This window comes from Giraffa tippelskirchi, chromosome 3 (assembly GCF_054371585.1).
Source record: "Giraffa tippelskirchi isolate mGirTip1 chromosome 3, T2T-mGirTip1v1.2.pri, whole genome shotgun sequence".
Lineage (NCBI taxonomy): Eukaryota > Metazoa > Chordata > Mammalia > Artiodactyla > Giraffidae > Giraffa > Giraffa tippelskirchi.
In genome coordinates this window covers 114,693,023-114,717,746 of record NC_137277.1, presented here as the reverse complement: position 1 = coordinate 114,717,746, position 24,724 = coordinate 114,693,023, and the positions used below count along the sequence as shown (strand labels likewise).

Below are 24,724 nucleotides of genomic sequence, written 5' to 3'. Positions count from 1 at the left end.
GCCACTGGATAGTAAAACACAATTTCTTTAGTGAATAAATTCAAAAGAGACATATCATCATCAAATAATGAGGCAACTTGGAAACAATTAAAATATTATATTTGTACTTTTTCAGATAAAAATTTAAAGTACTTTTATGGATTCAGTAAATAAAGCATAAAAATGATGCCTCGATCTGTTACAGAATCAGATCCAAGTATTTTTTTCTCTAAAGAACATATTTTTCCTTTGTGTATTTACTTATTCCTTTCAGATTTGGGTTATGAACATGTCATCAGTACTTTTAAGTAGTGGCTATTATTTCCTCCTCTGATACCATGTTTATACACTAGGTCTTTGATGTTTCTGTCAGATATACCCAGAAATCATAATTCATACTCTTGAATTTTTTAGTAGCACTACACAAACAAAAATGACAAATACCTAGTCTTTTTAATGAACACAAAAAATGAAAGAAAAGTTGCTAAATAAAAAAAAAATGTATTAAAGTACTCTCCCAAAGTTTATTTTGAAGCCATTGAAAAATATCGGAAAAAGTGCCATTTTTTTTTATGACCCTATTTCACAGCCACTGTATTTGCCTCAGATTTTTAAAAAGCATAATGCCAAGAGGAAAAATTTGAGTTCATTTCCAACAGGAAGCTTTATGTGCAAAAGTGCTTATACATTGTTTTTTAATTTGTAACTACAGAAATTTTCATGAACAAACTGCAGTATTTTTCTTCTCTTTCAAAGGATAGAAGTAATAAAACAATCAATGCCTCTATACTAATAGTGAATAAATCTAATTCATTCAAGTTAAAACTCCTTTCTTAATTCTCTTTTTTTATGCAACCATAATCTTAGTCTCAACAGAAAGGATGATACTGAGTTCCCCTCAGTACACAGCATAGTTCCCTACTTGCTGAAAGAATAAGTTTTCAATAAATTCACATCATGATAAACGTAAGTACCTCAAACAAATTGCACAGTGATTCTGCTTTCCCATTCACTTTATCTCATTGATATAGCTCAGTTACATGTTCAAATTAACTTAGGATATGTTCTGATTCTGAATATTTAGTACAAAGCATGTGAAAACTTTGACAAATATATTTTTCATTTTATTATTGATTCCAGCTTTCATCATAAATTTGATAATTGTTTTAAAAGTTGCAAATGTCATCAGATTATAAACTTAGGTACACAAGTAATTTTCTTTATTTTCATCTATCAACTCATTTGATGCAGGAAATTCAATCTCATAACTTGGAGGTATACTTAATGATTTTTGTTATTTTTCTCAGTAATTTTGGAGTTTAAGCTGTCTGTTCAGAGTTTTTTTGTTTGTCTGTTTTGTTTTTTGTCCTTTTCTCCTTAGGATACCATTTAAGATTGCAAAGGTGAAAAAAAAAAAAAAAAAGATTGCAAAGGTGAGTCATTTACACAGACATAGATAAAAGAGAGATATCCAGTCCACAGCCAACTCCTGAATCCATTAAATTGTGCCTGGCACCCCCTTGGTCATCTACTTCCATTACTACCTCACCCTCCAAGATGTCTATGGAACTATCATGACAATATGCCCTTTATCTCAAGTTCCACTGGGGATACTGAATCTCTTAGTCCCTTCAATTCCCTTCTCTGGGGGCACTGGAATTTCAGGATACTATCTTGGGTCTCTTGAGTTAATATGATCCTAAGTTATAAGTAATAACAGGTCCATTCTGCTAACATTTTCATATGAAGACTACAGCACCAAACTGGCCTGGAAGAACTCTTACAAATGGTTTGGATTGCCTAGTAGGTCTGAGGAAATATAGTGCAAGAATTTTCTATCTATAGATCTCCCAAATGTATCTGGAGTTCCCACTGATTTCTCAACCATCTCAACTCCTATCCCCTAGAACTTAACTTGGGGCAGGGAGTGTAGCCAGTTCTATATTAAGAGTATGAATCCAGTCTTTCTCTTCCCATTCTGAAGTTTCTCATTCCTCAGCATTCAGAACATTATTTTAATCATGGGAAACAGGAAATGGAAGAAACACTTATTGTTTCTTCCATTCTCTTTTCTTTTTGCTGTTTATAGCATAAACTTTATGCTGGGCTACTATATGAGATGTGATAATCAGAATTCCAAAATGTCTATATATTGCAAGTCAGAAGCCTTGGCTTTTAAACACTACTGACTCTGTATAAGTTTCAAAATCTTGTCTTGGAACTCAAAGCTAAAAGAAGTTTTGGTACTATATATATCCTTTGGTGCTCTCCACCTAACAAATTAACCTAACACAATAAAATTTGATTCACTGTGGATAAGAAAGTTTAGGACAATATTTGTAAATTATGAGAAAATTTTTAATTAAAGTCTTCAAAGTTTTCTCTTTTACCACCCAAATATTTTTTGCAAACAATATTATGCCAGTCCATTATCCCTGAAGACAGATTTTTCAAACAAGGGAAACTGGCAACTAATACCTGACTAAAAATATCAGTTTACTTATAAATATCACTATTTATTTATAAATAGTATAATATAGATAGTATAAATAATGGTTATTTATTTATAAATATCACTAAAACTCAACATTCAAAAAATGAAGATCATGGCATCCGACCCATCACTTCATGGCAAATAGATGGGGAAACAATGGACACAGTGAGAGACTCATTTTCTTGGGCTCCAAAATCACTGCAGGTGGTGACGGTAGTCGTGAAATTAAAAGACGCCTGCTCCTCGGAACAAAAGCTATGACCAACCTGGACAGCATGTTAAAAAGCAGAGATGTTACTTTGCCGACAAAGATTTGTCTAGTCAAAGCTAGGAGTTTTCCAGTAATCATGTATGGATGTGAGAGTTGGACCATAAAGAAAGTTGAATGCCTAAGAATTGATGCTTTTGAACTGTGGTGTTGGAGAAGACTCTTGAGAGTCCCTTGGACTGCAAGGAAATCAAACCAGTCAATACTAAAGGAAATCAGTCCTGAATATTCATTGGAAGGACTGATGCTGAAGCTCCAATCCTTTGGCCACCTGATAAGAACTGACTCATTGGAAAATACCCTGATGCTGGGAAAGATTGAAGGCAAGAGGAGAAAGGGACGACAGAGGATGAGATGGTTGGATGGCATCACCGACTCGACCGACATGAATTTGAGCAATCTCCAAGAGTTGGTGATGGACAGGGAAGCCTGGTGTGCTGCAGTGCATGGGGTCTCAAAGAGTCGGACATGACTGAGCAACTGAACTGGACTGAGAAATATCATACAAAGAAGGAGTAGAACCTAAACTGAACTATAAATTTTCTAGTAAGCTTTAGTGTTTTATTCTGGAAAAATCACTTGACAACAATTCCAAAGTTGAATATTAAATGCACATCTAGAAATTTAGCAAACTAAATTTAAAAATCAGCAGATTCATTTAAAATCCACCTGTATAAAATGAAAAAAATAAAAGTGGAAAAGGAAGGTGGTGGGAAATTTGCCCTCCTAGTCTATATATGTGTTGGGTCTTTGAACGTGTTGTTTTGATTATCTGGAACACTCTTTCCTTTCTCTGTGCTGAAATATACACATTCTTCTGCTCATCAAGCCTCCCGTGACCATCACCACCCTGGTTCAGCTGTCCTAACTCATGCTTCCCCTATCAACCATTTACCACCCCTCACATCATTCACATTAAAAACACTCTTCTTCAAACATTAAGAGCCAGTCCCTGATCTCACGAACTTAAATTCTAGTTGAGGAAGAAAAAACCCTTGGTGCAAACTCTTTTAAATGTGGCAAATAGCGTCCTTCTCCCCATCATTGGGTCCTTTTAATTTTGTCTGTCTTTTTAATACAGAATTTTATTTTATTTTATTTTTTTCTGAGGATTGCATTTTATTTTATTTTATTTTTATTTTTTTATTTTTAAAATAAATTTATTTATTTTAGTTGGGGGCTAATTACTTTACAATATTGTAGTAGTTTTTGCCATACATTGACATGAATCAGCCATGGGTTTACATGTGTTCCCCTTCCTGGACCCCCCCTCCCACCTCCCTCCCCATCCCATCCCTCTGGGTCATCCCGTTGCCCCAGCCCTGAGCATTTGTCTCATGCATCGAACATGGAATGGTGTTCTGTTTCACATATGATAATACACATGTTTCAATGCTATTCTCCCAGAACGTCCCACCCTCACCTTCTCCCTCAGAGTCCATAAGACTGTTCTATGCATCTGTGTCTCTTATTCTGTCTCGCATATAGGGTTATCGTTACCATCTTTCAAATTCCATATATATGCATTAGTATACTGTATTGGTGTTTTTCTTTCTGGCTTACTTCACTCTGTATTATGGGCTCCAGTTTCATCCATCTCAATAGAACCGATTCAAATGTATTTTTTTTTAATGGCTGAGTAATATTCCATTGTGTATATGTACCACAGCTTCCTTATCCATTCGTCTGCTGATGGACATCTAGGTTGCTTCCATGTCCTGGCTATTGTAAACAGTGCTGCGATAACACTGGGGTACATGCGTCTCTTTCAATTCTGGTTTCCTCGGTGTGTATGCCCAGCAGTGGGATTGCTGGGCCATATGGCAGTTCTATTTCCAGTTTTTTAAGGAATCTCCACACTGTTCTCCATAGTGGCTGTACTAGTTTGCATTCCCACCAACAGTGTAAGAGGGTTCCCTTTTCTCCACACCCTCTCCAGCATTTATTGCTTGCAGACTTTTGGATAGCAGCCATTCTGACTGGTGTGAAATGGTACCTCATTGTGGTTTTGATTTGCATTTCTCTAATAATGAGTGATGTTGAGCATCATTTCATGTGTTTGTTAGCCACCTGTATGTCTTCTTTGGAGAAATGTCTGTTTAGTTCTTTGGCCCACTTTTTGATTGGGTCGTTTATTTTTCTGGAATTGAGCTGCAGGAGTTGCTTGTATATTTTTGAGATTAATTGTTTGTTGCTTCGTTTGCTATTATTTTCTCCCATTCTGAAGGCTGTCTTTTCACCTAGCTTATAGTTTCCTTTGTTGTGCAAAAGCTTTTAAGTTTAATTAGGTCCCATTTGTTTATTTTTGCTTTTATTTCCAATATTCTGAGAGGTGGGTCATGGAGGATCCTGCTGTGATTTATGTCGGAGAGTGTTTTGCCTATGTTTTCCTCTAGGAGTTTTATAGTTTCTGGTCTTACGTTCAGATCTTTAATCCATTTTGAGTTTATTTTTGTGTATGGTGTTAGGAAGTGTTCTAGTTTCATTCTTTTACAAGTGGTTGACCAGTTTTCCCAGCACCACTTGTTAAAAAGATTGTCTTTTCTCCATTGTATTTTCTTGCCTCCTTTGTCGAAGATAAGGTGTCCATAGGTGCATGGGTTTATCTCTGGGCTATTTTGTTCCATTGATCTATATTTCTATCTTTGAGCCAGTACCATACTGTCTTGATGACTGTGGCTTTGTAGTAGAGCCTGAAGTCAGGCAGGTTGATTCCTCCAGTTCCATTCTTCTTTCTCAAGATTGCTTTGCCTATTCGAGGTTTCTTATATTTCCATACAAATTGTGAAATGATTTGTTGTAGTTCTGTGAAAAATATCATTGGTAGCTTGATAGGGATTGCATTGAATCTATAGATTGCTTTGGGTAGTATACTCATTTTCACTATATTAATTCTTCCAATCCATGAACACGGTATATTTCTCCATCTGTTTGTGTCCTCTTTGATTTCTTTCATCAGTGTTTTATAGTTTTCTATATATAAGTCTTTTGTTTCTTTAGGTAGATATATTCCTAAGTATTTTATTCTTTTTGTTGCAATGGTGAATGGTATTGTTTCCTTCATTTCTCTTTCTGTTTTCTCATTATTGGAGTATAGGAATGCAAGGGATTTCTGTGTGTTAATTTTATATCCTGCAACTTTACTATATTCATTGATTAGCTCTAGTAATTTTCTGGTAGAATCTTTAGGGTTTTCTATGTAGAGGATGATGTCATCTGCAAACAGTGAGAGTTTTACTTCTTCTTTTCCTATCTGGATTCCTTTTATTTCTTTTTCAGCTCTGATTGCTGTGGCCAAAACTTCCAAAACTATGTTGAATAGTAGTGGTGAAAGTGGGCATCCTTGCCTTGTTCCTGACTTTAGGGGAAATGCTTTCAATTTTTCACCATTGAGGATAATGTTTGCTGTGGGTTTGTCATATATAGCTTTTATTATGTTGAGGTATGTTCCTTCTATTCCTGCTTTCTGGAGGGTTTTTATCATAAATGGATGTTGAATTTTGTCAAAGGCTTTTTCTGCATCTATTGAGATAGTCATATGGTTTTTATCTTTCAATTTGTTAATGTGGTGCATTACATTGATTGATTTGCGGATGTTAAAGAAACCTTGCATTCCTGGGATAAAGCCCACTTGGTCGTGATGTATGATCTTTTTAATGTGATGTTGGATTCTGTTTGCTAGAATTTTATAAAGGATTTTTGCATTTATGTTCATCAGTAATATTGGCCTGTAGTTTTCTTTTTTTGTGGCATCTTTTTCTGGTTTTGGAATTAGGGTGATGGTGGCCTCATAGAATGAGTTTGGAAGTTTACCATCTTCTGCAATTTTCTGGAAGAGTTTGAGTAGGATAGGTATTAGCTCTTCTCTAAATTTTTGGTAGAATTCTGCTGTGAAGCCGTCTGGTCCTCGGCTTTTGTTTGCTGGAAGATTTCTGATTACAGTTTCGATTTCCGTGCTTGTGATGTGTCTGTTAAGATCTTCTATTTCTTCCTGGTACAGTTTTGGAAAGTTATACTTTTCTAAGAATTTGTCCATTTCTTCCAAGCTGTCCATTTTATTGGCATATAGCTGTTGTTAATAGTCTCTTATGATCCTTTGTATTTCTGTGGAGTCTGTTGTGATCTCTCCATTTTCATTTCTAATTTTGTTGATCTGATTCTTCTCCCTTTGTTTCTTGATGAGTCTGGCTAATGGCTTGTCAATTTTGTTTATCTTCTCGAAAAACCAGCTTTTAGTTTTGTTAATTTTTGCTATGGTCTCTTTTGTTTCTTTTGCATTTATTTCTGCCCTAATTTTTAAGATTTCTTTCCTTCTACTGACCCTGGGGTTCTTCATTTATTCCTTCTCTAGTTGCTTTAGGTGTAGAGTTAGTTGATTTATTTGATTTTTTTCTTGTTTCTTGAGGTACGCCTGTATTGCTATGAACCTTCCCCTTAGCATTGCTTTTACAGTGTTCCATAGGTTTTGGGTTGTTTTGTTTTCATTTTCATTCATTTCTATGCATAATTTGATTTCTTTTGTGATTTGTTGGTTATTCAGAAGCATGTTGTTTAGCCTCCATATGTTGGAATTTTTTATATTTTTTTTCCTATAATTGAGGTCTAATCTTACTGCATTGTGGTCAGAGAAGATGGCTGGGATGATTTCAATTTTTTGGAATTTATCAAGGCTAGATTTATGGCCCAGGATGTGATCTATCCTGGAGAAAGTTCCATGTGCACTTCAGAAAAAGGTGAAATTGATTGTTTTGGGGTGGAAAGTCCTGTAAATATCAATTAAATCTAATTTGTCTATTGTATCATTTAAAGTTTGTGTTTCCTTGTTAATTTTCTGTTTAGTTGATCTATCCATATGTGTGAGTGGAGTATTAAAGTCTCCCACTATTATTGTGTTATTGTTAATTTCCCCTTTCATACTTGTTAGTATTTGCCTTATATATTGTGGTGCTCCTATGCTGGGTGCATATATATTTATAATTGTTACATCTTCTTCTTGGATTGATCCTTTGATCATTATGTAGTGTCCTTCTTTGTCCCTTTTTACAGCCTTTATTTTAAAGTCTATTTTATCTGAAATGAGTATTGCGACTCCTGCTTTCTTTTGGTCTCCGTTTGCATGAAATATGTTTTTCCATCCCTTCACTTTCAGTCTGTATGTGTCCTTAGTTTTGAGGTGGGTCTCTTGTAGACAGCATATATAGGGGTCTTGTTTTTGTATCCATTCAGCCAGCCTTTGTCTTTTGGTTGGGGCATTGAACCCATTTACATTTAAGGTAAGTATTGATAAGTATGATTCCGTTGCCATTTACTTTGTTGTTTTGAGTTCGTGTTTAAACATCCTTTCTGTGTTTCCTGTTTAGAGAAGATCCTTTAGCGTTTGTTGGAGAGCTGGTTTGGTGGTGCTGAATTCCCTCAGCTCTTGCTTGTCTGTAAAGCTTTTGAATTCTCCTTCATATCTGAATGAGATCCTTGCTGGGTACAGTAATCTGGGTTGTAGATTATTCTCTTTCATTACTTTAAGTATGTCCTGCCATTCCTTTCTAGCCTGAAGAGTTTCTATTGAAAGATCAGCTGTTATCCTTATGGGGATCCCCTTGTGTGTTATTTGTTGTTTTTCCCTTGCTGCTTTTAATATTTGTTCTTTGTGTTTGATCTTTGTTAATTTGATTAATATGTGTCTTGGGGTGTTTCACCTTGGGTTTATCCTGTTTGGGACTCTCTGGGTTTCTTGGACTTCTGTGACTATTCCCTTCCTCGTTTTAGGGAAATTTTCAACTATTATCTCCTTGAAAGGCCTTTTCATGGCCTTTCCTTTTATCTTCTTCTTCTGGGACTCCTATGATTCGAATGTTGGGGCATTTCATATTGTCCCAGAGGTCCCTGAGGTTTTCCTCATTTCTTTTGATTCTTTTTTCTTTTTTCCTCTCTGCTTCGTTTATTTCCATCATTCTATCTTCTACCTCACTTATCCTATCTTCTGCCTCCATTATTCTACTGTTGGTTCCCTCCAGAGTGTCTTTTATCTCCTTTATTTCATTATTCATTATATATTGACTCCTTTTTATTTCTTCTAGGTCCTTGATAAACATTTCTTGCACCTTCTCAATCCTTGTCTCCAGGCTATTTATCTGTAACTCCATTTTGCTTTCAAGATTTTGGATCATTTTTATTATCATTATTCTAAATTCTTTTTCAGATAGATTCCCTATCTCCTCGTCTTTTGTTTGGTTTGGTGGGCATTTCTCATTTTCCTTTACTTGCTGAGTATTTCTCTGCCTTTTCATCTTGTTTAGATTACTGTGTTAGGCGTGGCCTTTCTGTATTCTGGCAGTTTGAAGTTCGTCTTTATTGTGGAGGTTCCTCACTGTGGGTGGGGTTGGACGGGTGGCTTGTCAAGGTTTCCTGGTTGAGGGAGCTTGTGTCGGTGTTCTGGTGGGTGGAGCTGGATTTCTTCTCTCTAGAGTGCAATGGAATGTCCAGTATTGAGTTTTGAGATGTCTGTGGATTTGGTGTGCCTCTGGGCAGCCTGTATATTGATGCTCAGGGCTATGTTCCTGTGTTGCTGGAGAATTTGCGTGGTATGTCTTGCTCTGGAACTTATTGGCTCTTGGGTGGAGCTTGGTTTCAGTGTATATGTGGAGGCTATTGGATGATCTCTGATTAATTAATGTTTCCCCTGGCTTTCAGTCTTATTCTTGCAGTAGTCTCAAGACTTCTCAATCCATACAGCACCGATAATAAAACTTTTAGGTAAATGGTGAAAAGATTCTCCACAGTGAGGGATACCCAGAAAGGTTCACTGAGTTACATGGAGAGGTGAAGTGGGCGGGGGGGAGTTTGAGGTGACCAGGAGGAGAAGAGGGGGACTCAAACGTGGAGAGAGCAGTCTAGCCAGTAAGCACTTCCCTCTGTGCTCTCCACAGTCTGGAACCCTCAGAGCGGTTCATAGAGATACAAAGAGAGGAGGGAGGAAGGTAATAGAGGTGAGCATGAGTAGAAAGGGAGGAATCAGGAGGGGAGAGAGAGATCTGGGCTGTATTCTGTTTCCGAAGTGTTCTCCGGTACCCAGAACACCCTCAGAGATTCACAGAATTGGGTTGAGAAGAGAAGGAGAAGGGTGGGAGACAGAGGTTCCCTGGGGGAGAAGAAAGAGTGTCAATAGGGGGAGAGAGTAATCAAGCCAGTAATCACACTCCTGGGTAAAAATAGGTACTAAAGATTGGATTCTTAAATGTACAAAATTGATATCAAATATGTAAAACAAAGATTAAAAATCTAGAGTAGAGGTTAGACTCTTATAAAACATACAATGTAAAAAAAAAAAAAGAAAACAGTGTAAAAAGAAAAAAAAAACAATAAAACAGTAAAACAGTAAAAAAAAGAAACAGTAAAAAAAAGTAAAACAGAAAAAAAAAAGTAAAAATAAAAGAAAACACAAAAGGTATAAGATATATGTATGCAGTTTGCTTTAAAAATAGGGGTTTTTCTTTTGCAAGGTAATAGTGGGTTATGAAAATGAAAATTAAAGGTGTAATAGAGGACTTAAAGAAAAAAGAAAGAAAAAACAATTTTTTTAATTTAAAAAAAAAAATAGTAAAAATATATATCCCGGACTTCCTCTGGAGCTGTTGTGAGCAGTGTGGGGTCTGTTCAGTTTCAGATAAATCCTTGTTCCTGCTTATACTTTTCAAGATCTATAGGCCCCTTTCAATGCAGTCGGTGATAACTACAGGGATTTTAATCTGTTGGCCTGTCACTTCCTACGCGCTTCCCTGTGTTTATTTGGCTTCTGTTTGGAGGTCTCTTCAGTATCTAATTTCCGCCCTGCCACAAAGGGGCGGAGGTGGTCTCTTTAGGTTCGCTTGTTCAGTCGTGCTGTGGGGAGGGAGGAACACTGCAAACCTTTATCACTGGCGTGTGTGTGGTGAGCTCGCAGTGTCTCGGCCGCACTGGGTTCGCCCCCGCTCACAGCGTGTGTGCTTTCCCCGTCTACCCTGCTCAGGCTTCAGGTTACTTGGCTGGGGAGTGGGCCCTGAGATGCGTGCACTTCCCAGGTCTAAGCCGCTCAGGTTCAGGTTCCCGGGTACTCCACAAAGGCGCAGACTCGGTTGCGCGCGCGGTTTGTGCCGTTCCCTGTCGGAGAAGCTCAGACAGCCAGGAGTTTGTCGAACGCACTCTCCCCTGTTGGGGCAGTGCAGCTTATCACCTCCCTGCTCCCCGCCTCGGTTTACGGGCGCGCCCAGCTCCGGTGTGCTTTGTGTCGGTTCTGGAGAGCTGGTCTCTAGCTGCGACCCTCCCGGCGGCTGTCGACCCTTCGGGATCTCAGGCAGTCTTTGCTTAGAAACTGGGAGCCTGTTTGCTGTTTGGTAGGGGGTGCCCTCTCCGGGGCCGAGTTTGCCCCTTTCCGGCTCTGGCTGGCCCCGCCTGCCTGCTGTGTCCGGCGGGGGATGGGGCGGTCCGCAGCCGGCTAGCTCTCCTCTGGTATCGCTCAGTCCTTTGTTCTGTGAGCGGGCCGGCAGTGCCTTAGATTTGACCTTTTCGCGGGTTAGTTCTCTCTCTGGCTGTCCCACAGTTTAGGTTACTATCTCACGTTAGCTCCCTCAGGTTGCCCTCAGGGCGTTGGGCCCAGTCCTTACCCTAAGCAGTGCCGCCCGCTCCTCTCCGTTCAGCCCCCACTTGCTGGTGGCGGCTGCGAGCGTCTGGGGTTCTTTGCTGGGAGTTGCCTTTAGGCACGTAATCTGTGGGTTTTATTTATTTTTTCTCCCAGTTATGTTGCCCTCCGAGATTCGAAATCTTCCCCCAAACCTGCCGGTGAGAGGGTTTCCTGGTGCTTGGAAATTTCTCCTCTTTTACAACTCCCTCCCCGGGACGGGTCTCCGTCCCTAACTCTTTAGTCTCTCTTTTTATCTTTTATAATTTCTCCTACCTGCTTTCGAAGATAATGCGCTGTCTTTCTGGATGCCTGATGTCCTCTGCCAGCGTTCAGAAGTAGTTTTGTGAAGTTTGCTCAGCGTTCAGATGTTCTTTCGATAAATTTGTGGAGGAGAGAGTGGTCTCCCCGTCCCATTCCTCCGCCATCTTAGCCCCGCTCTTAATACAGAATTTTAAATGTGTATGAATATATGATATTATCCTTTATATTTTATTTGGTTTTCATAGAGATTTTACTTTTAAAAATCAAATAAATACGTGAATATATTTTCCTCATCTCTGCATTTTTTCAAATGTTACATTTATCACATTATATAATTGTATGATCTGAAGACCGTTTGTATTTTCTGTCACGTTGCGTTTGTCTCCCTGATGCTTCTCGTGACAGTACCATACTCATTTATTTAATGAATTTTTTAATATGGGCTTCCCTATATCTTGGGAAAGAATCCGCCTGCAATGCAGGAGACCCCAGTTCGATTCTTGGGTCGGGAAGATCACCTGGAGAACAGATAGGCTACCCACTCCAGTGTACTTGGCTTTCCCTTGTGGCTCAGCTGGTAAAGAATCCACCTGCAATGAGGGAGAACTGGGTTCAATCCCTGGGTTGGGAAGATTCCCTGGAGAAAAGAAAGGCTACCCACTCCAGTATTCTGGCCTGGAGAATTCCATGGACAGTCCATGGAATTGCAAAGAGTCGGACATGACTAAGCGACTTTCACTTTCACATGTAATGTAGAGCATATTCACCTTTATACTCTGTTTCAAAATTTATTATTTTTACTCATGTGTTCTATATAAACATAAAAAAAACTGCCAATTTCAAAAAAAAGTACATTGGAATTTTTAATTTTGGCAGTGTTAAAACTAGCATTTTATTTAGGAAGACTTGATTATATCAAGAATACTATATTTGTCTCTTTCTCAAATTTTATATTTTCTTCATACTATTTGTAATTTTTATCTAATAAGCAAACACACATACATATGATTTTTCCTGTATATTTTACACTTCATGTCTGGCCAATTAACATTCTTATGAAACTCTGAAAGTAACCAATTTCTTTAGAAAATTATTAAAATTTCAACAATTTAGAGGTCATTTTTATGTCATTTCTCTTTAGGACTCCTATTGCAAAAAGAATACATTATTGTATTAATCACTTTTCTTTTATGTTTTCATTTGTTTTAAAATCTAAAGAAACAACATTTTTGTTCATTTTATTTTATATTAAACAAGGTCATTAAATATAGCTCTTCAGATTATTTAACTTTGCAAAGTATATATGAATATGAAAAATTTTAATGAAAAATTGATTTTTATTCTCTCTGAGGTTATAAATATTAATTGTCTTATGATATCACATGGCATTTATATGTTTAAGTATTTGATGACTCATATCACAAATGATTTTAATATGAAGGCCCAAGAGTCCTATATTAATTCTGACTATATTTACAGACCAAAATATCTAATGTTACTATTTATGTTTCAGGTTAGTGGGATGGTTCGGCCATGAACTAAACACCAGATTTAAGATGGATAACAGTAAGTGTATTCAATTTTACTTCACAAGTCATTTTATTTTAAGTTTATTTCAGTTTTCATCTTTGTATGATATGTAATATGCATGCCTCATGGAAAGTGCACTTTGAAAATGCCACTAAGAATTCTTAAAATAAGAAATGACATTTCCTCAATGTAAGACTAAGTATTCATAGATTTTAGCATGATTTTGAGTCTATCCTTTTATAGGGAAATAAGAGGAAGCAAAATCTAAAATACAGAATTCAGGTCTCACCAATATGGAGTACCTAAACCATCAGACAGCGGGGACAGAAAGGAATCGTCTTAGAGTCAGGCCCAGAGAGACTTAGGTATGAAGCTCATTGTGCTGTTTATTGGTTTTGTGATGCTGTACAAATTTGATCATTTTGGACTTTTAATTTTTTTCCTCATGTATCTAATAATAATAATAATATCTATTATTATTGAATAATAATATCTATTTCAGGGTTTGGTTTGAGGGTAAAACACATTCAAAGCTGTAAACCAAGCAGCATACTAGTTAATAAATATTCAGTTTTATCCCTCTCTTTTCCCAAATTGTTCTCCTTTGTGGCTTTTGCCACAAGCATGTGTATGTGTGTGCTAAATCACTTCAGTCATGTCCAACTCTGTGCGACCCTATGGATTGTAGCCTGCCAGTCTCCTCTGTCAGTGGGATTCTCCAGACAAGAATACTAGAGTGGGTTGCCGTGCCTTCTTCCAGGGGATCCTACCCCTTCCTAATGGATCAAACTTGCATCTCTTACGTCTCTTGCATTGGCAGGTGGGTTCTTTACCACTAGCACCACCTGGGAAGCCCGCTTTCACCACATGCCAAACAGTAACCCCAGTGGGTAGAAATTAAAGTACATAATTAGTGCAGGGAGTTCTTAAACTGCCCTACTTCTCTTTCCTGAGTGACTTTATTCTTCCATCACACGGGATATAGAAAACTTCCTAAATGTTCTGAGAATTCAACTTAAACTTGATCCTTGAGACTGCTTCCAATCCTGAGATTTGATGTTACATGTATATACATTTGCACCAACCAAGATGCAAAGGATAAAGATGGGCCCTCTGAGTCAAATCAGGAAAGCTATATTTTATCTTAGCTGCTGAAATCATGAGCTCTGTTATACAGTTATTTAAATTGTTTATAATAGGTTTTCTTATCTGTAAATGAGGAAGTTGGATTAGATCAGGAGGGGACAAATTGTTTTTTTCTATGAAGGTTCAGACTGTAGATATGTTAAGCTTTGGAGGTTAACTGTGGCAAGTGCACAACTCTGCTATTGTGGTGCTAAAGCAGCCATAGAAATATATAAACAAGTGAACAGGGCTATGTTCCAATAAAGTTTTATTTACAAAAATAAGGAATGGGCCAGATGTGACCCATAGGACATAGTCTGACTAGCCCTCATTAGATGAATATCTAAAGACCCAGAAAATTCTCTCACTCTAAGTCAGTATTAGTTTTCAATTTGCTCTAACTAGTAATTTTAACTCTTGGATTTAACTTGCAACTATTCAATATAATTAATTATATGAGAACATTGTCTGTTATTAACTTACCTTTTCAATATATTCTTAGGCAGATCATTTTTGTAAACCACATTTTTTCTTCTTTTCTAAGAGAAGTCACTTGATGTAGTAATTCTAGTGTTAAAAGTCACCCTCATATATCATTTCATTCACATTTCTGCCTTTGGAGGATATTACAATTACAAGCCATTCAAGTCTTCATATTTTGCTGTCATTGACATGGTTTCTGGTTTGGAGGCTTCTGTGGACTGTGTCCCATGGAAACTGCCACTGCCATTAGGTATCAGAGGTGGGGATGAGGGAGAGGTTTGCTGCTGCATCAAGGCCTGGGCCCAGCTAGTGGACGGCTGTAGCAAGAGCTCTGGCGCTCTGTGGAATGCAGCCCTGGGGTCCCCAGTTCACCTGCCAGTTCCAAGGCCTAACGCACCGATCCGTCTCTCACTGCGCTCTCCTCTACAAGCACCACTGCCAGGCTGACTGTTAACAGAGCGGGACCTCTAACTGCCTGCTAAGAATCTTGCACTAGAAGCTGCATGCCCACCCTGACCCTATTACAGGGGTAGACAAGATGGAAGTTGCAGGTAAAGGAAAAATATACCAGTATTTTAGGTCCATGAAGTTTCTTTTAATTATCTCAAAAATCTTGGGAATAAAAGCTTTTAAGTCTTACATTTTTTCCTTCTACTTTACTGTCATTAAAAAAATCCATAAAGGACACTTTTTAGATGCATCCTATAAAAGTGATATTAATTTTTCAGAACTGCAGTTAATCCCTGGAGTCAATGGATTCCGAATCTCAAATCCTCCCATTCTGTTGGTCTGTTCCTTACATGCTAGTTTAGAGGTAAGTGATCTATGTATCAAACTTCCCACATTGTCACCTTTCTCTTTATCTGATTGTGACATGCTGTCATATTTTATCTGTAATCAGCTAGATTAATATGCACTGTGCATAAACAATGAACAAAGGACAGGGTTCTCCTTTAGGACAGTGACTGTGGCTCATGTCACACTTTATTTATATCTCCAGCCCCCAGCCCAAGGCTTGGCACAGTGTTGGTACTTAATGTTCAATAGAACTTAGTTGGGGTGACATATATTTAGTTCCACTTAGAATTTGTGTGAACTTGAATGAGTCACTGGATCTTCTTTCTATATGGAAAATAACCTGAAATATTTAAGTCTTGATTAATTCACTCATTCAAACATTTATTAAAGAATTATCATGTGTCGGACAATGTTATGATTACTGGGGACTCTTATTTCTTCTAGTTCTGTGAGTCAGTGAGCTGACAAAGTGCCATATGACAAAATTATAGGAGGACTTACTTTAAGGGGCGAGGGAGAGTATGAATAGACAGAGTAAAGCAGAGACTGAGTAAGGTTGTCTCATGAGGTAGGGTATATTTTCCCCATTATTGGGATTTCTATGCCATTATATCCAAGTGTAATATTTACTATTACTGGCTTAGTATTTGTAAGTTCATTCATATTTTTACTTGAAAGTAGTCTCACTCTAAATTATAATACCCAAAGGGTCAGCTTGCTTTTCTAGACATGCATATGTCTATTATGTCTACATATCTAGGTACTTACTTATAACTATTCATTTATACACACATATAATGCATATATATATATGCATATACATATACATTTCTTCTAATTATTTGGATATCAGATATTCATTAGTTTCAGATTGAGCCAAAAATTTATCTAAGTAAATATATATTGTTAATAATTATATACTATATGATAATGAGCTTCCCCAGTGGCCCAGCAGTAAAGTGTGCCTGCAATACAGGAGACACAGCAGGAGCCTTGGGTTCAGTCCTTGGGTTGGTAAAATCCCCTGGAGAAGGAAATGGCAACTCATTCCAGTGTTCTTGCCTAGGAAATCCTACGGACAGAGGAGCCTGATGGGCTACATAGTCCACGGGGTTACAAAAGAGTTGTCAGATACAACTTAGTGACTAAAACAACAAAAAATTTGATAACGGTATTAATACATATATTAAAGAAATGCACATTTTATATACATAAAGTAAAATATATTTTAAGTAAACATACATATATATTTCTAATAGAGATCTTAACTATATAGACATTAAAATAAAAATTTGGTTTTTTAAAAGTACTGAAAGCCTCCTAAAATCATCTAGTTTAGGAAATTCTGTTGTGCCATATTCCAGCATGAGTGACTGGATAAAGACTCCCAAAATCTCTTCCAAACCTAAAATTCTAGAACTCTGTGAAAATTCAAAGCAGCTTCTCATTCTGGCCACTGGACGGCAGTGTCAAGTTCCTCTGTTTTTATACAGCTTCACCACTAGATAGTAGTAATCAACTCGTTTCGTTTCATCCCAATTTAAAAAACACCTACTCAGTGTGACCACTAGATGGAGCTTGTGCTATTTTCAGGTTTTGGCAGATATTTCTATTTTGAGTTGAAATAGACCCAGTAACAAGATTTCTCAGTGATTCAGATTATATTTGGGGCGGGGTGGGGGAGTGATTAAATCTGCTTGGCAAACCGAATAATGATATTTGACTTGTTTTTAAAATATTCAACCTGAGAAACAGTTCCATTAAACATTTTTTTTTTTAAAGAAAATAACATTTTGCATAATTTCCAAACTTATATCAGGGAGAAGATGAATTATGAATACAATAAGGAGAAAAGAAATAAGGCACAAAGGCATGCCTTAGGAAAAAGTAGCACTTAAAGTTATTTCCTCTGATTTTACTCATCTTTGCAAATTATTTCCTAGCCATACCTAGAAAATGTCTTTTAGACACTATCACTTCGGTATTCTCTGCAGTGGACTGATTTCAGTATTCACCTCTTCTGCCACAGAAAAAAACAGATGCCTATTTTCCCTACCAATAGTTTTGCTCCACACTGTATAACAGTCACCTAGATATGGTTTTTATTCTCAGCTGGAATCTCAAAACTGATGTATCTTCTACTTTAATATCTAAACTTAAACCTAGGAAAAGGACCCTAAAGCCCCAGAAAAGGGATGTACACTTCTCTTGAGTTTCTCATCACTTAAGTATTTCTCTGCAGCCTCATAGAAATACCTTATTAAATAATTCATTGTCGAGGCTATATTTTTACCAAAATTATCTTTAAATGATCAAACTTTGAGTTAAAGAAAGTATTTTTGAAATTCTTACTCCCCATTATAAATTGCAAAATTCTGAAATTACAAAATAATATATTTCACTGTTTCCCATTCTCTAGGTAACTGTTAAAATGTTGTTCTTTCTAGATGTTTTTGAATTTGCTATATGACTATCAGTGAATTAAAAGATTCAGCACTTAGTTTATTTATTTAAAAATTTTGCATATAGGAGATAAGAAGTTGAAGTTTGAGTAAGTGAAAGAAATAAACACACAACTCAAACTACATTTGTTATCTATACTTCCCTTTCGAAAAATATTCTTACACAGTAAAATGCCAACTGAAGGAGAGATTTTATACTTAAGAATCAATGTATATTGGGACTTCCCTAGTGGTCCAGTGGCTAAGACTCTACGCTCCCAATGCAGGAGGCCTGGGTTTACTCTCTGTCAGGGAACTAGATCTTAGAGACCGCAACTAAGAGTTTGCATGCTACAACTAAAGATGCTGCATGCCGCAACAAGGGCTGATATTCCCATGTGCGAAAACAAAGATCTGGTACAGACAAATAAATAAATATTAAATAAAAAATGCAAAAAAATATGAATTGATGTACATGGATATGATTTCAGATTTGTAATACAAAGAATTTTTTTAAATTAGTTATGGCATTGTTCACCTGTGTATTTGATTGAGGGATATGATAATAAATAACACCTTAAATAATCAGTTTCAAACTGTTTCTTTATACTGTTGCCTATTTAATAATTTATGCAATAATTTTAAAGATACTGTGGATAAAGACGAAGAATAAGGTAGGAAGCAGGAGGCAAATGCGCCATCCCTTACTGGGACACTAAGTATGACCTTAAACAAATGACAACTACTCTTGAATTCATTTGCCTCAACCTTTTAATGAAGATGTTTGGACCAGATTACTTCAGAGGTCACCTCAATCTTCCAATTAGTAAACATGACATTAAACAACACTTATATTTTATTTTGAAGGGTCCTATTTATACATAACAACAGATAGCCAATATAATTATTTAAATAGCTTCAAAATATAAAATTAGAGCAGTCAATTAAAATACAGGGCAAATCAGAAGAAATGTACTCTGAATTTCCTCAGAAAGTTATTAGGGGCCCAATTTTAAGAACTGAAGAGTTGAGAACATCATGCTATACTTATTTTTCCTATTTAAAATTATTTAACGTTTCTAACTTCAAATTTATTTTAGCACGTAAGAAAAATAACCCAAGTAGTGGAAATTCTGCCAAGAATTCTGTTATAAGCTGAATATTTTCAAACTACACTTTTCATTTTTCCTAATTAAAAAAAAAAAAAATAGAAAAGATTTCCACAGTGTTGAAAGCACAAAAATAATGAGAAGCAAAAAAAAAAAGGGGGGGGTGGGGGGTGGGGGACATTTACTCCACTTCACTGTTAACTCCTATTATCCCCTCTTAATATTTTTAACTGAGGCCTCTGAAGAGACTTTTACACTCTGTGAGAAGAATTTAAAGCCACCTCAGAATGCAGCTTCTCTTGTTATGGTTGTAATGTGGAAAATAGTTTTACATTTAAACGTTATTTTATTATTAACAAAGAGTACTGATACGTTAAAATCAAGATATTTGTCATGAAAAACTTTTGGTTTCTTGTTATCAAATCTGCAAGAGCAAAACTTCATTTAAAAAACCCTATAAACAATATCCCCCAAAGTCTTACTGACTTATGAATACAAGTGAAATATCATTAAAAGTACTAATTTACACAGTGCCCACATCTGCATCTTATGGGACCCAAAGCAGATCCAGAAAGTTTACTAGAATTACTTAAATAATTAAAATGTCTTCAAATTACTATGAATCTCCAAAGAGAAGCTTGGAAAGATTCCTGTCTTTGTTTTTTTTTTTTTTTAATTCCAAGCCTGACAGTCAGCCTGACTTTACCTGGTCCTTGCTCCTGCCTTCTGTGAGAATGTTGATTCTTGAGTCAGGCTCTCTGATGGCCATTTTTTTTTTTTTTACATAGGAAATGAAGAGATGCCTCCTACCAAACTCCATGTAACGAGGGTTACCCGAGTATTAAAGCAGCATTTTTTGCACTGAATATGTCAGATATTAGCTTCTACTTTCAGATGAACTCTTTCCAGGTTGTAGACACAGTCCATGAGGTCTGGTTGGGGAAACAAACTGATACCTTTCTACTGTCTGATACTCCTCTCTTCTTTCAATGTATTAACTTAAATATACCTTCCATCTTCTCCTTCAGCCAAATACATACCCTCTGCAATAGGTCAAGAAAATCTATGCCTGGACAGTTTGAGTCCTATTAGAATGCCTACCCACACATGCCATGTGTATATACAGAAAGAACTATTTTCATAGACTTCATAAAGTATAGATATCACTAAATGACCCTATTTTTGCTCTGTGGCCTACCACGATACAGAAAAGGGACATTAAGTGGCCTGCCAGTGCATCATTCTCTGTTTGCAGTTCATTCAGTTCTTATATGTAGGATATATTTTTAAACTCTACTTGACCTCAGGAGATAAGCTAAAAAAGCATGTCTGTTCTGACCCCTAATGTTCCAACACCAGTTATTGTGTGCCCTTGTCACTCATCTTAATATAAGAAACCTCAAGAAGCAAGTGGCAGTATTTTCACAGCCGTGTTAAGAGTTTAGCAGCAGAAAAAAAACGATGAAAGAAGAAAAAAAGAAAGACCAAAGGCTTCAGTAATATATAAGCATTATCTAACATTATTTGCTTTCCTGCCTGACAAAACTTGGCATCATTTTTAACTCCTTGTTTTCTTACTGTTAAACTGAAAGAGATTTAGGAATTGGTAAAATGATTATGAATAATATTGGTAACATTGCCTTCCACATAAGCATTGAACTCTTCCTGTACATTTTTGTGGACTAAACAAACTTTATACAGGAATAGAAAAAAATCTTCTTGATTATAATTGTATAAAATGTTTGGAGGAAAAATTCTGACATTTATAAAATTTAAATCCATTTATTAAGGTATGTTCTACTTGTACTAATTATATGAAGCTAACTTAAAATAGCTCTGAAGGAACATTCTGTTAACTTATTTTTTTTCTGCTTTTGCAAGTATTGTTTAAACAACATTTGTAAATCTATTCTATCATGGAAACTTTGTGTTCAATTTTTAATGGCAAAGTACTTAAAATACATGTTTTTTATGAAAAGATTATCTAAAATGAGATGTTTTATTGGAAAGGTCAGAAGAAGGCATTTCCTTTTTATACGTGATTTACAGTTAATTTTTACTTTATGAATCAAGAAACTGTGAAACTGACTGTTTCTCATTCTGCAGATCTTTAAACAAGCAACTATGAAAGCACTGAGGAGAAAATCTATTTTGCTAACTGGTTATCTGGAATACATGATCAAGCATTACTTCAGCCAGGACAAAGCAGAAAGCAAGAAAACAGTCGTGAACATAATTACTCCATCCTGTATAGAAGAACGTGGCTGCCAGCTAACCCTAAAATTTTCTATTCCAACAAAATACATTTTCCAAGAACTAGAAAAAAGAGGAGTGGTTGTAAGTGTATCTCTTGTTTTCCTACCAGGTTTTCTCTATGGGTTGCAAATGTTTAGGATAAAATTTGAATTTTTCGGTTTATGCATTTTTCTATGATACTTAATTTTGATCAGGGAGGATAAATTAAGGGCCAACTAAGTATTCAGAACTCTCTTAACTAAAGGCACAGAGATCTGTCATTTCTGATAAAAAGGAAAATACCACAAATTTTGTTGTAGGAAACAGTATCATGTAACTTATCCATTTTTTTCATTATAGATTGGGCAGAAAAAAAAAAAAATAGTGAAATCCCCAATATAAATTTGTGGAGTAAGTAGAGGGAGAAAAAGGAAATTAGTCTTGTTTAGTTTGATTGAAATAAGTTATTTTCAACCTATTCATTGCAGTCAAGAAATGCATGATACAGGGTGCTCAGGGCTGGTGCACCAGGATGACCCAGAGGGATGGGATGGGGAGGGAGGTGGAAGGGGGGGTTCTGGAAGGGGAAAACATGTACACCAATAGTGGAGTCATGTCAATGTATGGCAAAACAAATAAAAATAAATTTTAAAAAAAGAAAGACATGTAGACACATCTTGAGAGTGTTAACATTGCATGGAATATATTTTTGTTGTTGTTGTTGTTTACTATTGTGCCTAAATAGTCCTCTTTGTCTCTTGAAGAGAACTAATAATTGTTTAATGAGCAATTCCAGGGTAAATAGTGATATCTATTTCCAGGAATAATATAATTTAGAAAATACTGCACTCAGTGTTCCAAACATTTAGGAGAGATTTCCCCAGTTTTTGGAGACACATAGAATATCAGCAATCCAAATAAAATTCTACCATTTGCAAGCCATGTGCTCCTGTGAAAGTTGGTAAACATCTATTGACTTGAGACTTCTCATCCATATTGGAATCAAATATACTTACCTCAAAAGTTGTTATGGAATTTAATGTGCTGGCAAACACAAATCATTTATTATATTGTCTAGCCTGTAGAAGTGTCTCTTAACAAGAGAGTCATAGTGATCTTCAGACTAAGCTGAATTATCTAATTCATGAGATTAGGGATTATTGAATTCAATGGAAATATAATTGACTAAAACTCTCCAGATCTCAGTGAAGTTCTCATTCATTGAAATGTGTGCAAGGGTTCCAGTCTCTTCAGGGTCTCCCCATAGAAAAACTACATACCCAATCTATTGGATGCTTATAAAGGATGAGGACACTTCAGGAAAGTACTTCAGACATTAATGTACCAAGCCATTAATATTTTAATTATTATTAAGAGAATAGCTTCAAATAACAGAAACATGACGTTTTTACTTAAAGTGAAAAAAATGCTTACATATTAAATTTTAGGGTAATCAGTATGAATGTTTTGTGTAAGTTTCTCCTGAATGCAGATTTCCATTATGTGAAAAATGTTAACATTATTGTGGCTTTACTTTTTGTTTCCCCTACAGTGTGACAAACGGGAGCCAGATGGCATTCGAGTGGCTCCAGTTCCTCTCTACAATTCTTTCCATGATGTTTATAAATTTATCAATCTGCTCATTTCTGTACTTGGCTCTGTAGAAACATAAAATAGCAGTATTTTCCACAGCAACTAAAGCAAAGAAAACGGAAAGCCTGCAGTTACTTTATTACTATTATTCAAGTCTTAATTATTGGAAGTATTTAAAAACTGATTACAATTAACTGGAAATGAGTTGCATACTTTATAGAAAAACATGACAATTTTGCTAAGGGTCTGTGGTCTTGGGATCTCTATGGCTGTCCAATTTCTTGGTGTTTGGTGAATCAAAGTATTTATTGATGCAAGTATTATGTATACAGTCTTGATTATCTGTCACATTTCATAGTTAATGAAATGTTTTCTGTTGGTTCAATTATAATTTGAATGACAACTTCATATGTGTGTAGAAATGTTTGTATCAATTTTAGAAATATTACTTTAATTTTAATTTACCAAGCAATTTCTTATAGGCATTGCCATTGAACAGTATGAAGTATGTATGCTTTTTACAATGTTCCACCTGACTCCAATCTAAAGAACACAAAATACATTTTCTAGGGCAGTGGCTTTCAAATACTTTGGTCATAATTTATATTAAGAAACGCATTTAATATCAGGGTGTAATTTGTGTACATGCCTTACTTCATTGATTCTAAGACACAACTTTTAATCACATTTTAACATCCGGTGAAGAAGAAATATCTTTCAACTTTTATTCAACAGCTTCTTAAAATTGCCACTGGCCATTCTTTCATGTTACCATTCCCTGATGCTGCCATGATTCTCATACTGAGTATATATCATCCTAGATCTGGTTTTAAAATTGTATACATAGTAGAAGCAAAAGTTGCATAAATTATTTGCCTGTGCTTTAATATTCATTACTTTATGTCATCACAACAAATGTTGGTTGAAGTTCATTAAATTGATTTCTTTACTCACTCCTGGGTCCTAAACCATTTTTCATGGATGTCCTTTTATTTAATGTTATCATAATCTCTTGCTTTTGTTTAACGGGAATCGCTCTGGATAAAAAACTTGAGATGCTTCTCTTCTGTAAGAGTGAAATAAATCACTCAAAGATTCTTGCAGTTGAGGATCAGAGTTAGGAAATAAGTGCTTCATTTCTGAAGCCCTGTCCCAAATCTATGGACTTTTCTTACTGTGAAAAAAACTGCAGTTACATTCAGCCCTGTAAGATTCCCCTAGTTTTTAGCTGTTGATGCCATAAACACTATTCATGAATTGGCAAAATATTCCACACTTCTGTACATAAGCAGCAAGAAAAAATAAGTACGATGTAATTATTGCCCATGATGAAACAAATTAACTTAGCCAACCACTTTGAATGGCAGAGTTAAATAAAAAGTTGCAGAGCTCCGACACCAACACCAGCAACTACTGATATTTATGGAGTACTTCCTACATACCATGTATCCTGCTATTCTATTTATATGTTATCTCATTTAGCTGAGTAGTTGCATAATTACTTTAGAAATGCTTTCCACCTCCACTTTTGGCAAAACTCATCCTCATAGATGGAAAAATTCTCAAGACCTTAAAATGTGACCATAAATGACTTCATCTAGAAGAAACAGTTTTTGAACCTCATAGTGGTACACAAAAAAAGACATAGCTTCAGCTCGCAGAGGACAGGTAGCTTCGTTGGGAAATAGATTGTAAACCTATAAACATCCAAGTAAATATATACTCACAAACTATAACTTCTTCTATATGAGAGAA

At 36.1% G+C, this 24,724-nt stretch overlaps 1 protein-coding gene across 2 annotated transcripts in view; it reads left to right on the top strand.

Moving 5' to 3' along the window:
* KYNU (kynureninase) overlaps window positions 1-23,923 on the top strand; it is a 112,329-nt gene extending 88,406 nt beyond the window's left edge. For both annotated transcript variants that reach the window (XM_081576081.1, XM_081576080.1), the window contains 4 exons: window positions 13,169-13,221; window positions 15,522-15,607; window positions 21,248-21,478; window positions 22,929-23,923. In XM_081576081.1, coding sequence (XP_081432207.1) covers window positions 13,169-13,221; window positions 15,522-15,607; window positions 21,248-21,478; window positions 22,929-23,048 — 490 coding nt within the window. In that variant the 3' untranslated portion in view covers window positions 23,049-23,923. The remainder of the gene's footprint in view (window positions 1-13,168; window positions 13,222-15,521; window positions 15,608-21,247; window positions 21,479-22,928) is intronic.
* Window positions 23,924-24,724: the final 801 nt, after the last annotated feature.